General features: G+C 49.3%; 1 protein-coding gene across 6 annotated transcripts in view; it reads right to left on the reverse strand.

Annotated features, from left to right (window-relative positions):
- The window catches only part of EBF1 (EBF transcription factor 1), a 409,466-nt gene that overhangs the window by 392,625 nt on the left and 1,352 nt on the right, over nucleotides 1–15,489 (reverse strand). For all 6 annotated transcript variants that reach the window (XM_044450986.1, XM_044450985.1, XM_044450984.1 and 3 more), the window contains exons 2-4: nucleotides 14,050–14,206; nucleotides 13,517–13,580; nucleotides 12,682–12,737 (exon numbers count right to left, since the gene is read on the reverse strand). In XM_044450986.1, the coding sequence (XP_044306921.1) occupies nucleotides 12,682–12,737; nucleotides 13,517–13,580; nucleotides 14,050–14,206 (277 nt within the window). The remainder of the gene's footprint in view (nucleotides 1–12,681; nucleotides 12,738–13,516; nucleotides 13,581–14,049; nucleotides 14,207–15,489) is intronic.

Consider the following 15,489-nt stretch of genomic DNA (forward strand, 5'->3'; position numbering starts at 1 on the left):
ACTAGTTTGCTTTTCTTCCCTGCAGTGATCAGCCAAGTGCTTCCCATCCCCTTAGCTTATCTCAGGTACACCCCTTCTGAATATGGAAGCTCTATTTAAACCACCATGACTAATAACTATTGATGGCTCTGTTCTGCACCAATTTGCTTAATCCATTTACAGGAAGCTTGGCATGTCGGAAGTGGCAGCTGCTATTATGGGGTTAGGCAATAGTTACGTCTTTATTTGGGGTGGGCTGCAGCACATGTGGCCCTCTAGCTATCGTTGCACTGCAATTCCCATCATCCCTTACCACTATGCTGGCCAGGCCAGGGCTGAAAAGAGCAGTAGTCCAACCATATTTGGAGACGCCCCCATACCTGACTGTTACAGATGGAAATGGGTTACATCTGGATTCTTGGCACATTCACACTTGCTTCTCGGTGAGCAATGGTAGCGGCAACTCTCTGATGCTGCATTTGGCATTTCCTTATTGTAAGGAATCTTGCAGCAAAAGTGAAAAGATATGAAAAGATACATATGCTCAGGGCATCTCTAACACCAGTGGTCAGTAAAACTCCCAGGTGTTTTACCTGGCGACTCTTCCTCATATGTTGTTCTAGCTGGTATTTATTTTAGTTTTTTATATGTTTATATTTTGGAAGGATTATTGTCTTGTATTTATTGCATTTTTTTAATGAGCTGCTGTTCATTAAGCCACCCAAGGAGCTTCGGCCATTGGGAGGCATCGAAATGAAAGAAAGAAATTAAAGAAATAAATACAATACAATATGCGTATGGTGAGAAGCAAAAATTAAAGAGTGCAGCACAACAAGCAGGAGTATCACATAGCATATAAAACAAGGTGATTTGGCACCACTGAAACTTTTGCCTTTGAAAATGCTGCCCAGTGTCGCAAGGAGGGCGGAGGGAAGGCTGCCTACATAGCGGCCATGAATCTTTCCGAGCAAAAGTAATTGCTTAAACATAGTATTATCACACTCCAGTACAGTATACTATATTTTAATATGATTTAGTAGTGCCATAAATAATATCAGATGCTGCTGTAGCTTTCCACAGCATTTCACGCCAACTTCACTTTTTTTTCTTTTTTGGAAAAAGCTCTAACAGAGCTTGCACAGACTGAGTTTCTCCATGCTAAACTTTATGGCAGAGCACTGGATGTATTGCTCTTTCATCTCCGAGCCCAGAGCTTATCCCATTCTCATGAACCAAGATCTCAGCTTGAACGCCAGAGGAATTTCAGCCTGCACTATTTAACTTTCTTTATGTATTCATTCAAAAATAATTTTAATATTTTAAATATTGATTCAAAAGATGTCTTCTCCCCCAAAATAAACATTAGATTGTTTATTTACAGTTCGTTCCTTTGCCCCTTATGTGGAGAGCTGCTCAGACATGGGCTGTGAGCATGTCTTTCGCCACACGTCAGGCACAATTCTGGACATGTTTTGAAGAGGGAAAAAGGCCTATGAATCCCAGCATGCCTTGGCCAGCATGCTGGGAGCTGTAGGCTTTTTTTTCTACTCAAACATACAGAGAATTGTGATCTTAAGGGCTCTGGGCTGCCAGAAAAGTTTAATGTGGGGTGGATTGGTACCTCAGCAAGCAACCTCTTCTTCTGCATGAAGGGTGCCTCCCTCAGCATCACCAGGTCAGTGGGTCTTCGTATATTTGTTAACATCCAGATCCTAGAGGGCCTGGGCTCTAGTCCCCACTCAGCCATGGAGCGCACCGGGTGACTTTGGGCCAGCCACAGGCTCTCAGCCCAGCCTGCCTCACAGGGCTGTTGTTACAAAGAGTGTATTGAGAGGTGGGGGAGAATTATGTAAGCAGCCTTGAGTTCCTTGGAAGGAAAATAGGCATGACATAAATATAATACATATGTGCATTCCAGCACTAGTTTAAACTTTCAGCACTAGGTGGGATATTCTTTCCCCCTCAGATATACACAGGAGAGGGGGATTACTTGCTTGGAAGCACACCCCATGTCTGCATTCCTCTGTTCAAGCAACCCAGAGCCTGCACCTGTATGTGCAGAGAGAGTTTTGGCTTGGGGTGCTCCGAAATGTGCCATCTCCCCAGGGGCTCTGTGCCTTTGCACAGGGCCCAGTGTGAACCATGTTGAGTGCCTGAACCAAGCTCTGACGGACTATTTGGGGCCGGTGCACTGGAGGTGAAGCACAGAGCCTGCCAGTAACGCCATGCAGGTGCAAAGCCTTTGATGTGCATCTCAAAACGTGCTTTAAAATGGGCAGAAAGGCTTGAGCCGAGCATAGGGGCAGGTACACTACTAGAGCGAGTGAGAAAGCCTTGAGATAAGGCACAGGATATCATGTGGCACTCCTGATAGGGGGTCCTGGGCACAGGTAAGCTCTGCAGAAAACACTGGGACTAACCAGCATTGTGTATTTGAGGTCCTGAACAAGTGTCTCCTTGTCTCAGGAGTCCTTGCAATTCACCATCAAGCTCACAGGTATAATGGGAAGCATTGTGGTTGCTCTTGCCAACCAGCAGACAAACAGAACAAGGCAGAGGGAGAAGGGGACCTTGCGAAATTGTGATATTTGCTTAAATAGCTTAATATTGATTCCGTATACTTCCCACCAAGGCCAAACCAAGACGTTTTGCTGCCTCAAGCAGGACAGCAAGTGGACCCAGCTCCCCCAGTTGAAGGTGAAGAACAGCCAGCCAAGCTTTTTGATGCATGAGGGAAAAATCCTCTAAGCCCCTCTCTCCATCCTGGCAGTAGGAATGCAAGAATAAAAGAGTAAATAACTCACAGTTTGCCAACCTTCCTGAACCCCCCCAGATCTGCTGCCTGGGGCAACTGCCTTGCTCATGGAAGGGCTCATGGAAGGTCTGGCCTGCTTCCCATGACAGCCAACAGAAGCATTGCATCCTATGTCTTTAAAATAAATGCCACCTCTTGGATTCTTTGGGGATCATCGCAGTCAGTAACTTTGTTTGCCAATCATCATGCCCAACCTTTCACTGCAAAAAGTTTGATCTACCACCAATTTCACAGGTCGAAACATGAAATTCATCCTCGAATCATCCGCCAGGAATTGATGTGGTGGGGTAGGTGGTCCAGAGTGGACTTCTGACTGCAGGAATGAGGTTTAATTGCATTTGATTTGTAAGGTTATTTGGGCACTGCCAAAAAAACAAAAGGCAAGATAAGCTGGGGAAATGGTGTTTTGCACTAAATAATTGATTCTGCATTTCATATAGCTCAGTAGGGCCTCAAAGGAATTTATCCCTAAGTCAGAACTGAAGATGTTGAAGCTCCACCACTGTGCCTGCTCATATGCCAATCTGGCTAGTGATGGAGTCAATGCGAGCTTAATTGAAGCAATATCAACTTCACTTGCAGCTACAAATGAAAGCAAGCAGATTTAATTCCCCCTCATTCTTCACTTCCTCCTCCTCCCTTCTTGTATCTGCTATGCTTACTTAACCCCCAGGTACCTCCTTTTTTTTTGCAAGGCCCAGCTAAATAACAATAATGAACAAACAGAGCCAGCGGGGCGGCATCTAATCGTCTGTCTGTTGTGTTTAGCATCAGCAATCCTTTGGCTGATGTGCGTAACATCCCCAGGGTTGTGATGCTGGAGGGGCTGCCTTTGGTGTCTTAGCACCCAGTGATTATCAAGGCAACAGGTACATTTTGAAAAGGAGAGCCATCCATTGTCACAAATGGTGCTGAGACACAAGATGACCCTCCTTTCTTTTTGGGCCCCCTGCACTGGCTGCATAGAGAAAGGTTGCCCAGAGCTCTGCATCTCTCTGGCAGGGTTGCCACCTGGCTGGAAGAAGCCAGAGCAGAGGGGACACAGCCTGGTGTGCTACTGTTATTTTAACAATGATTTGACACATGGAAAGCAGCAGTCAAGCTTTTCATATCATGGGACTAAATATCATAACCTGCAGATCAAGCAGCTATTAAAAGATGAGGTGCATGGAATGGTTTAAAAGGTGGCAAACCTACACCGAAACTATCTATTGCAGATAAACACATGGGATAAAAAGGCAAGCTGATTCTGAGAGCATCTGGTCAGATGCAATTCCACCCACATTTTAAATTCTTTATTGATAGCCATTCTATGAATAACATCAAAACCCGCACGAGTGCTGGGAAGCGCCATCACCCAGCAGCAGAAAACATGCTTTAGATGCAAGAGGCTACGAGTTCAATCGCAGACTCCTCCTGGCAGACCCATGAAAATCACCTGCCTGAGACACAGGGAGCCATGGCACGTCGCTGCCAACACCACCAGACCCAGGGCCTAAATCTGGGTAAGGCAGCTCCCTACAGTCCACAGGATGATGAGAACATCCACCCACAACACCTTACAAACTGTGTGCAAGAATGAGACTCCATTTGCACAACCATTCTGAGCAGGATCACATCCCAGATTGGAGCATGCACATGATTAATGATATACAAAAGCCAGAGCATGCAAAAAGCCCGGGTTCTGCGCCCTGCAAGTCATGCAAAAGAAAGAAGTGGGCAGCCCTGTTTGTGCAAGGTGAGCATACAAACTCATCCTCAGTGCCTGCTCAACAAGCTGACGTCACCCAAGTAGACCTGCCGCTTCAATCGAACAAAGAGGGGTCCTGCAAACATGCCCTGCAGTCTTTCACAGGAGAGAGGATTAGTCTCTGTCTGTCCATCGGCACCTAGGCACTTGAAACCTGTCGTGTGCACTAAGGGGACCTGAGGGTGCCACCTTGGGGCTCTTCGCTTTTTATGAACACATCAATTTAAATTAAGGCAGATTTGCCCACACAGTTGAAGCCTAAAGTAACATCCTCGGCCACAAGGGGCAGCCTTCTCCTTTGCAGAAGCAGCTTTGCAGTCTGTTCCGTGGTGGAGATACAGGGGCAATGTCTGCCTCCTTGCCCTGCTGTGCGGCAGCTCCCTCATGGGAAGTGACTGGACGGGCCACGGCCTCATGGCAGCCGATGTGGCTACAGGTGTCAGCATGGCCAGGCTCAGATCGGGGGAGCCCAAATGTGTCCAACTCTGAGAGCTGTGTAAGTTTGCTCAAAGGCTTTGCTGTGTCAGACTCAGGGCTAATCCGGCTCACGCAAGGACAACTCCATTCACTCTTGGTGGTTCTAGAATGAGATGGATATTAAACTTCCTAAGGTCCTGGGAAAAAGAGCTCCATGCCAACCTCCATTTGTCCCATTAGCAAGGCCAAAATTTGTATTCCAGACCATGAGCTTTCTCCTCAGCTGAAGGGCCTGGAAATCCGAGGAAATAAGTTGGGAGATGCCAAAGACCATAATATACAGCATTGGAGTGAACACTTTGGCTCTCAGTCATTCTTCCGTACGACTTTGCCTTGCCCCTTAAATACCCCGAGCACCATGGCACAATGTAATAATCATATGGCATAACCGTTGCCTTCAAGCCACTGTCTTTGTTCACAAGCCATGGTTGAAAATATAAGCAACACTGGTTTCAAAAAGGAAGCCACTGCAGTTCAGGTCCCAGCCCTTTGCAGCTGCCAGGAACACGGGTTCCTCTACAGGAAGGTGCTGCAGTATTGCTCCTTTTCTGAAACGTATTTGTACACATGAAACAATATTGTCTATTCTTCTAATTTTCCAAATATTTTAATGCTCTTTTTGTGAAACACAGAATTCTAGTGGGATACTGGTTCCAAAAAATTCCACAGTGAATGCCAGTTACAAAGGGATATCATCACTAACAAAGAAAGACATATTTAAAAAAAAAATAAAAAGAAGTGAAGTGAAAGTATCCGGGTATAAAGTTAGACCACTCTTGAACTAAAAATAATTTTGCAAATGTACACCATACCCCACATGAGTAAAGAAACAAATAACCATGTGATCTAATGTTTCTTGTTTATTTCTTTTTGCTGTTTTACCATAGTGAATAGCTCTCCACAAGATCATAGATTTAGAGATAGGGGCTCAGATTCAGGCTGCATTCAGCTTAGGGTTGACTTGTGCCAGCACGCCCTCCCCACCACATCCCTGTGCTCTGCATCTTCCAAACATCCTGCTACAAGGTGCCATGGGACCTTCTACCAGGAGGGAGGAATTGTCCCTCCCCTGCCCACAGTTCTACCAGCAAATCGCTTCCAGGGAGCAGGGGCCCTTCCGTTGGCAGAAAATTAAGTTAGGATGCAACCCAGGAAGAGAAGCAGACTTGCTGAAAGGTTGCTTGACCCATCTCTCTTTCCTTCAGCTGGGTCAACGATTTATCAACCTTGCTGCTTTATTTTTAATTCACTGTTTTCCATTCCACCCTGATAGGTTGTCCAGGTGCGCTTGTTAATCTGGAGTCACAAGACATTTGTTCCATTGGTTTGAATAGGACTTAGTAACAACTCTATTTCCTGGTTTGGCCCACATCTGCACATCATCCACGCGAGTGACTGTTTGGTTCTTGGTACTATCACACCATGTGATTGAAAGGCAGAGCATGACACTTCACAAATAAATAAATAAATAAATACATGCCCACCAAACTGTTTCTTACCAATCATATTATTACATTTGAATCCCACCTTTTTTTATTTTGACCTCTTGCAAGAAGCCTGAGGAGCGAGTTCCTCTTCCCCATTTTAGCCTCACAGCCCTGTGAGACTGAGAGTCACGGCTGACTGGAAGTAAGCCAGTGAGTTTCATGGTCAAGCGCACACTAGAACCCAGATCTCCTGAATCCTATACCAACGCTCTAACCATTACACTACACAGACCCTCCTGAGACGCATGTAAAAGGGAACTGATTAGGGAATGTTTAGATAAATAGAAGTCTTTCATACATAAGGCTACCTCTGTGTATTTACAAATGGACAGGGAAATCATAACATATACAAGAATAAAGGTTGAGATTGTGACATCCAATAGTAATATAGAAAAAGCTTGAATGCTTTGGATAAAAGCATTTTCCTGACATATTGAATTAGCCACAAATGCCCTAATTCTGGTTTTATTTCTGCAGACCAGCATCCCATTTTTTGCAATGAGGGGTTTAATATGGAGAGAGCAATAGGGAATTCCCCACACAGAGTGCATTTGCCCTTGCTCAAGAGCACTAAACCAAAAGGTGCTCATTCTTGTTCTCATTCTCTTGTGCCTGACATGCCAGCCGCTTATCGATGTGAATTCACATGCATTAAATAAAATCCTTCCCCCCCTAATCTGTTCATTTCGAATGCTTCTCAAACATTTGCAAGGAAACAACTCTAGCGTAAATATCCCAGAACAAATGGCTGTATATTATACAGGAGGGAGCAGTTGGGATGGCAGACTGGGAATGCACTAGGCCATCTGGCCCAGGCAGTCTCTCCAAAATCCTCAGCTTTGTTTTCACCCCCAGACTCCAAACAACACATTTTCCACTGTGATGAGTTTACATTTTCCCAAACACACGGGCCCTGATCATGCATGCAAATTTCAGACTTTGGCATTCTTCTCCGTATGAGGAAATTAAAATCACCTGCACTTTCCGACATGAAACCAAAGGGACACTGGAGCTGCTAAAAGCTGGCTCCACTGCAAACTTCTGATCATTTCAAGGCACATTGTGCTCAGCAGCTCAGATTCTGTGGAGTCCCCCCCCCCTTGAATGGATTCATAATATTTTAATCGCATATGCGCCAGCTACAAGACCCTGTGATACACTCAAGGCAGGGGGGCAGTGAAGATCTGTGCGTGTGGGTGCAGCTGGATCATGACACAAGTGGAAAACTGCTTCTGCATCACTCATCTGACGCTCAGCACATGTGTGACGCAGTGTGTTTTCTGAGGCAGCGGATCATCAATGACTCCATATAGCATTTAGGAATGCCTGATGCAGGCTCAGCCTGAGTTCTCTTGCCACCTGAAGCAGGAGAATTTGCGTGGCTGCCACGCAAACCTTCCTGCCACTCTGAGGGAAGACCCCCTCCCTGCCACAGCCAGCCCAGAGAGTCCATCTTCTTTCCATTGCTGACACACAGGGCCTCTCCAGACTAGGGTCACCTGGCAGTAGCAGGGAGAAATGAGATCTCGGTGTCTCTGGGCACTCACAAGATCTTGGCACATGACCAAGATATTGTGAAGTGTGGGACATGTGCTGAAATCTCATAAAGACTGGGGCTAGAGGCCTCAGCAGCAGAGATGCTGCTCTGAACAGCCTGATGGTCAATTTCTCACTGCAGCCAGGCTCTCTCTCCACAGCACCTCTGGAGGTGGTGCTGAGCTCTCTGGGCTGGGGCTGGTTGGGGAGCGACCCCACTCATTGCTCTCCCTGTTCCGCCACCTCATGCGGACACCTCACCTCGCTTCATGGATCGGCCGGCCCCGGTCTTACTTGTAGCATGGAGGACACGTCTCCACAAAACAGCAGACTTCAGTCCATGTAGTGTGAAGAATGAATTTCAAGAAACCCTGCTTCTAGCACGAAAAATGTTTGTCTAGTATTTAGACTTCTTTCTGCAGCTGTTGATGAACTTGTGCATGCATCCATTATTCCAGTGCTAAGATGCTTAGACAGGGGCTTGTTTTACATATCTGATATGCCCAAAGTCAAGTGTGGCATGTTTGCACCGTTAAAACTTCACTCACCCAAGTAAGAAACTAAAGACCATTTTGCATGTTCAAGGCAAGGCATGCAAGATGAGCATTTGGTTTAATGCACATAATTAACACCCAGCTCTAACTGAAGCCAAAATGTCAAAACTCTGATCCTGGAGGTAATGAGATCATGATTCAATCTGGTTTCTGATGTAAAAGAAGAGAATGCAAAATAAAGGGAAGCACTTTCTCAGGTATCCCAGACCCAAATCAGCTTACAGGAAGGTTTACTTATCTTCCCAAAATATAGTATTGTCTATTGTTAGGTTTAAGTTTCATGAAAACATACGGCTCCCTTTTGGATGATAGCCATGGCTTATTTGGACCTGCTTTATTTTTAGCTGGCAACATCTCACACCCAGCACCTCTCCAAAATTTCTCTTTAGACAGACTTGGAAACAACGCTATCCAGACCTTACAAGAAACAATAACAACAATAGTGACAATGATGATATTAGAATGCAACTTAACCGAAATAATAAAGTCATTGCAAACACTTTGGATAAGAAAGAAACATATCCAGTTATGAAGAAGGATGAAGTTGATTTGCTGAATCAAATGGTTTGACAGTTCGGTTACCTATGTTTTGGAGCCTGCCCTATGACTTCACCACTACAGATTTAAAAATAAAAACCAGCCCTTCCCTTCAGGAGAGACAGTGTCTCTTCACTTGAATATTCCTAGAGGCAAAAAGCGAAATCTATCCGAGCATTAACCTTTGCAGATATTTTTAAAAGATTCTCAAAAATGTCTGTGTTAATGCAGACTGCAGTCTAGGAAAGTCACTGCTGATGAATATATGTGCATATGTCTCAGGCTGACACCACACCATTAAAGCATGCATAGGGCTGCCACAGTTGCATTTAGAAGTCATCATTCCATTATCCAATTTGTCCTGAGACTTGTGTACTAGAACATGACCCCCCCCCACCAGTAGGCTGACTCTCTTCCCCCTCTCTCTCTCTCTCTCTCTCTCTCTCTCTATATATATATATATATATATAAATTGAAGAAATTTTCAACCAGGCTTTGCACAATTTAATTACAAACTGAAAGTTACTCAAGAACCTCCTTCATTATTCACACTCTGTGCTAAACCATAAGTGATGCCTCTGCATGCGGACACCGTGGTGTGCTGGATCTAGTACTGCCCTCTCTTAATATGGGATTGAGTAAGCAGAGCACAATCTTCAATATCTCTGAAACAAACTTGTTTCAACGAGAAATCTAACAAGCATTTTTGCATTCCAGGAATAATAATCCGAACAGAATATAGACAGGGGTATGATTTGAAAATGTACATCTTAAACAAGCCAATGTTTCTATATTCTTAATAAGAAAGCAAATGAACAACCTGCTCCATTATTTTTACATCCTCATCCAGGTGAAGACTCACATACCTATATTTATCAACATTACTCCTCAAATATGGATTTTGTCCTTTAACACTGTTATTCAGCAGTTTTATGCTTCTATCCCAGCCCATTCTCCTCTTGAAATCCTACTGTTCAATTTAGATACAAAATATAGTATTTAAAAAAGAAGTTATTGTAAGGCAATGATGGCTCCTATCTGTAGTACAAATGCTACCAAAAGAAGAAGAAGAAGAAGAAGAAGAAGAAGAAGAAGAAGAAGAAGAAGAAGAAGAAGGGCTACAGTCCTACACTCAGAATATTCAAATCTTACAAGATTGTACCACAGAATTTAAGCAGCTCTAGGCAAAACCAAGATCTCAGTTGGCACTTTTAAAAACTTTTCTTCGAGAAATCTCACAGGTGAAATTGACAAGAATGTGATCATAAGCAAAGCAGCTTGTTAAAGGAAGTGTTTTAAAGCTCTAGAAACTCAGCCAGTGGCTTTCTACTGGGGATCAGAGGCAGGAAAGGGTGAAGCATTATCTCTGGCATAACTGTGATGCAAAAGCCATTCGATTATACTATTTAATGATGTTTTTGTACAATTGACCATACAATGTGCAATACCCCGAAGCACTCGAAGGGCTTCTGCATCTTTAAATGTTTTCTCCTCGATCTTTCTCCTGGATAAGTGTCAGGCAGTCCTGACCGCCACCTACCAGTTCTCAGGATTTGCTGTCTAAGGCTTGGTGCTGTTTCTCTTTCAGCTTCCCTGGACTATAAACGGCATTTCATGGAGTATCTTTTAACTAGCTTGATCTGAATAATGGAATTGTCTAACATAATTAGTCCATTTCCCCCCTGTTTCTATCTCGCCCCCCTTCCCACCCCTCCATTGTAAGGCCGCCATCAATAGCAGGAAAAGATGTTTAGGGAGCATCAAAGACAATGTTCTAAAACAAACTCAACACTTTGACCTTTCAGCTTTGGTGTCAAAAAGCCCCCAAAAACAAAGTCAAGCAATGAAAGTTTCAGAAGAGACAGTATGAAACACGCAGAAGCTGGTTTATAAACATGTGTATGCACACTGATTATTTAAAGTAAAATAATAATCATAAAATCTCCCAACCTCTATCGAAAAACCGGAATCTGAACAAAACCACATACCAATTTTCAAAACATTAACTCGAATGTGAATCCTTTCTGATTTTAAAGCCTCTTAATTCGAGCCTTTTCACTGAGATGTTTTCCATCACTGGACAAAAATCAGCACCAGAGTCTGCAGTTTGGGAGGCAACATTATCTCCTCCGGCTCATTAGTTCCGGGGCACAGCCCTGCACACACTTGAACCTTCTGGGTTGAATGCCATGCTCAAAATTAGCCAGCATCATTGGGGGAGCGGGAAGGCTTTTCCTACCACAGCTTAAACTAGAGTTATCCTTGACTGTAGCATTCTAAAATAATTACTTCTGCTAGTAATACAGTGCAAATCTGTTGAGATTCAATTGCTGTCTCTAAAACACTCACCAAGTAATTGCAAATAAGCAAAGGATAAATATTTGCTGGCTGCTGTTGGGTGCTCCCGTGTTTGTTTTCTGTTTCTTCTTCATTTCGATAATTAAAGTGTTTGGGGCGCGGGAGAAGCCTGCCATGCGAAAGCCTTCCGGGAGCACGAAGCTACAATCTATTCATTTTTTAAGCTGCGCCTGTGCCTAATGCAAGCTCGGGATTCGGGGGACGCAAAATCCGTCCCCCGCCTCCTCTTCGGCAACTTTGCTGCCGCCGCGGCCGCTCCGGCGGGCCTCGCCGCGGGCAGGGCTGCGGCCGCGGGCGTGATCCGGCACCTTGAAGGCCGCGGCCCGCCCGGCCCGGCCGCCGCCGACCTCGGAGCGGGAGCGGGAGGCGGCCTCGTGGCCCCGCCAGGCCGCGCTCCGGCGAGCTCCTTCGCCTGCACGGCGCGCCTCGCTGCAGGCCCTTTCCCCGAAGTGCGCCCCATCCTTCGCTCTGCCCGGAGGAGACTCTCCCTTCAGCGGACCGTCCCCCTCCCGCAGGCTTCGGGAGCCAGGCACCCGCGCTGGGAAGCCTCGAGCGGGAAGCAGGAGAGTCTCGCCCGCGAGCAGGCGGCGAGGCGCGCTGGGGAAATCGCCTGCCCTTCACGCGCTTCTGGCTGCGCCTGCGACAGGAAACTGGGGCTTTGGCACGAGTTTTCGCTTGGGCTTCAAAACTTCGCCGCCGCGTTTGAGAAGGGCCCTTCCGCGCAGGCCCTTGGCACTGCTGCCGTGGAAGCCCGCGGCCTCTGCTTCTGAGCGACCTTAACGAGGATCGGGCAGCGCATGGGCCGGATCGGGACCCGGGGAAGGCGGGCAGGCAAAACCCCACGCCTTCCCGCGCCGCTGCTCTGAATAAGGGGCTGATCGGTGCCAGCGCAGCCGAGGGCCCGAGTCTTCCGAGGGAAAGCGGGCCGGGAGGGACGGCCTGCCTCGGGACGCCCAAGCAGCCTTGCCTGGCGCGGCGGGTCTCGGCCGCCTCTCCCGCCGCAAGCAGCCCGCCAGCCTCCCCTCTCAGCCGCTTCCAACGCGGCCTGTGGCTCCGAGCGCAAGCCAAGCCACGCCAAGCCAAGCCAAGCGCCCGCGCGCCCGTCCCCGCCTCTTGCCCGTTTCATTTGCAGAGAGAAAGAGAGAAAGAAAGAACGAGGCCCCGACTTAGTCGTCAGGAAGAACTTACTTGTTTTGTCATGGAGTCGATTAAGCGGACATAAAAATCCTGTTCTGTTCTTATACCTAAAGGCAGGAGGGGGAAGATTAATCTCTGTCACTAAATGCAGGTAAAATAATTCAGAACATGACAAAATGGACGGATCTTTATTTTATTTTCTTGAACTTTCTTTGGCCCATTAATGTGCTGCCCAGAAGCGGAGGGGAAAGGCCTCGGGGCCGATTTATTCTTCTTCGTGTGATTTAATTCGAGCGGGACACAAATAGCTCTCTGTGGGGCCAGGCATTCCCAGGGGCACGCGGGCCCAGCTTCTCCCAGTTCGGAGGAGCCACTCATTTTCCCGGTCCACATGTAGAGAAGGTCTTGATTTCCCCTGCCCCGCCGGACACCTTCCGGGGCCCTCTGCCCCCAGCCCAGCCCAGCCGGCCCTCCTTGCCTTGCGGGACTGACTGGCAGCTACACTTCCTCGCCCCTCCCCTGGGGACGAAGATTACGACAGGGCAAGAGGGGAGTTGTTTCTTTCTTCCGTCAACAAAAGCACACTAGCCCTGGTCTGTCCGCCTCGGCCCGGCTGTCGAGGGGGAGCTGCGCCTGGCAAGGAAGGAGCGCCCGGGGGCTGCGCTGGAGGAGCCGCCGCTCGCTGCAGGGGGCGAGAAAGCCGCTCCCCCGCTGCCCGACGGGGGCGGCCAGAGGTTCGGCTCTGGCCCACCCCGACAGCATCCCGGGGCTTGTCCCGGCGCGGCGAGCGCCCCCCACCCGGGCCGCCCTTCGGGGCGAGGCTGCCGCCCTGGACACGGAGAGCTGCTGCGGGCTGTCAGGGCCGGCGCGCGGGGAAGGGGCTCACCGTTGCTGTAGAGAAGCTGCAACCGGTAATGGATCCCGTTGTTGGTCTTTTCGCTGTTGGCTTCCTGAAGCGAAAAGACACGCAAGGATGAGAGAGAGCCCTCGAGAGCCGCCCGGCGCCCGCGCTCCGCCGGCGGGGGAACGGGGCAGGGGGCGCGCTGCGCCGCTGCCGCGGGTCCCGTCCAGGCGCGCCCTGGGCTGGCGTCCGAGGCCGGGGGCGACGGAGAGGAGGCCGGCGGGCTGCCTGAAGGCACGCACCTGGAGGGCGCCTGCCGTGGGAAGGGGCTGCCGGGGGGAGAGCGGGGCGAGGGGCGCTGCGCCCGCCCGCCCGCCCGCAGGCGCGAGGCAGGCGGCGAGGCTGCGGGGAAGGAGCTGCCCGAGGACGGAGGCAGGTGGACACTCGCGCTCTCCGCCGCGGTGGGCAAGCGGCGGCCGGCGGGTGGGGATGGCCAGCCTGAAGGTGAGGCACTCGCGGCCGCTTCTCCCCCCCCCCCCGCCCCCGTCCCGACACACGCTGGGCGCACGTGCACTTACTTTCTCCTTCTCTACGAAGCCCACGAAAGCGGTGCGCTCGATCTCCACCGGCTGCCCCTGCCGGTCATACAGCGCCAGCACGAAGTGGAAGAAGTTCGATTTCCTCAAGTTGGAAGGCGGCTGCTTCTCGAAATGAGCCCGGGCCAGGCCCACCCCACTGCGGCCAAAGAGTCCAGTTAGAGACGTGCCGCGCCGCAGACCCCCAAGGCCTTCCCCTGCCTTCCCATTCCAGGCGCTTTCTGGTGGGGCCACCCTTCCCGCCCCTCGGGCCATCTTCGCCGGAGACGAGCGCTGAAAGTCTAGGAGAGGGATCGGAGCGCGGGGGTGGTGGGGATGCTAGCCAGGAAGCCCTCCAGGTCCCTGCTCGGGCTCTGCCATGGGAGTCTCCTAGAGCGCCACGCGGGCTTCGGGTCACGTCAGAAGGGCACGAAACGCACGACGAGGTCAGGCGAGGAGGCAGGTCCCGCCAGCTCCAGGTCTGCCTCTATCTCCGCGCAACTGGCTGCCCCTTCTTCACAGCAGCAAACTAACTGGCTCAACCATATGACTGCCCTTCTTTTCCCCGCTTCCACCGACCCGGGACGGTCGCCTCGCAGCCAAACGGGCGCAACGACTAGCATGAAGAATATTGAAATCGCAAACAGTTACAAACTCGGTTAACTGCGGAGCGCTCTCCCGCATTTCCCCGCTTTCTGAGCGTCACGCTCCGCAGCGGCCAGACTCCGGGAAGGAAGGGCTTCGCTCGCATCTGGCCTGAGCTGTCAGTAAGCCCGCCGTGTGGCCTGCTCTTTATCGTGGGAGAGGGCAAAGCGCCTCTGACTCCGGCATCTCTCGAGCTCGCTTCCTGCCCTTCAGTTCGCGGGGGATCCGCGTCTACACATCCCAGAACTGGCTGCGTAGAAAACTTTGGCTATTTTCACCCTCGTGGTGTCCCTACAAAACTTTGCCTTCCTGCCCAAGGGCTGCAGGGGGAGAGGAGGCGGGCGACGGAGGGATGAAGTGAAACAAGGCAGAAGATGTCAACATTACAACTGAGAGTCGGCGATTGGTTCCGGCTACAAAGCTGAAGATACGCCTGAGGTCCCTATCCTAATAAGGCTAACTTGGAAGCAAGTCCCTTGGCGAGCAGACGGGCTTACTTCCGAGTAAGCACGCACAGGAGGGAACGGAAAGATTTTTAAGTGATCTGGCTGGCTTTGCAAAATGCAAAGCTGGAGAAGGTGTAAGAGTGGGGTAGTCATACATGGGGGTGGGGTGGGGTGGGGTGGGGGGCTTTCCAAACAAATATACAGATCGCTCTGTCGTGCAGAAGTTTTGTATAAGCCGCAGAGGCTGAAGAACCAAACCGGGTCTATAGAGCTGTAAAAGTTATTTCCTTGCTGCAGCTCGCAAAAGGTGAGGCTTTGGCGATGAATGGATGGAGGAAGGGAAGGGAAGGGA

This window comes from Varanus komodoensis, unplaced genomic scaffold, assembly GCF_004798865.1.
Source record: "Varanus komodoensis strain SLA01 unplaced genomic scaffold, ASM479886v1 scaffold6_1, whole genome shotgun sequence".
NCBI classification, from domain to species: domain Eukaryota; kingdom Metazoa; phylum Chordata; class Lepidosauria; order Squamata; family Varanidae; genus Varanus; species Varanus komodoensis.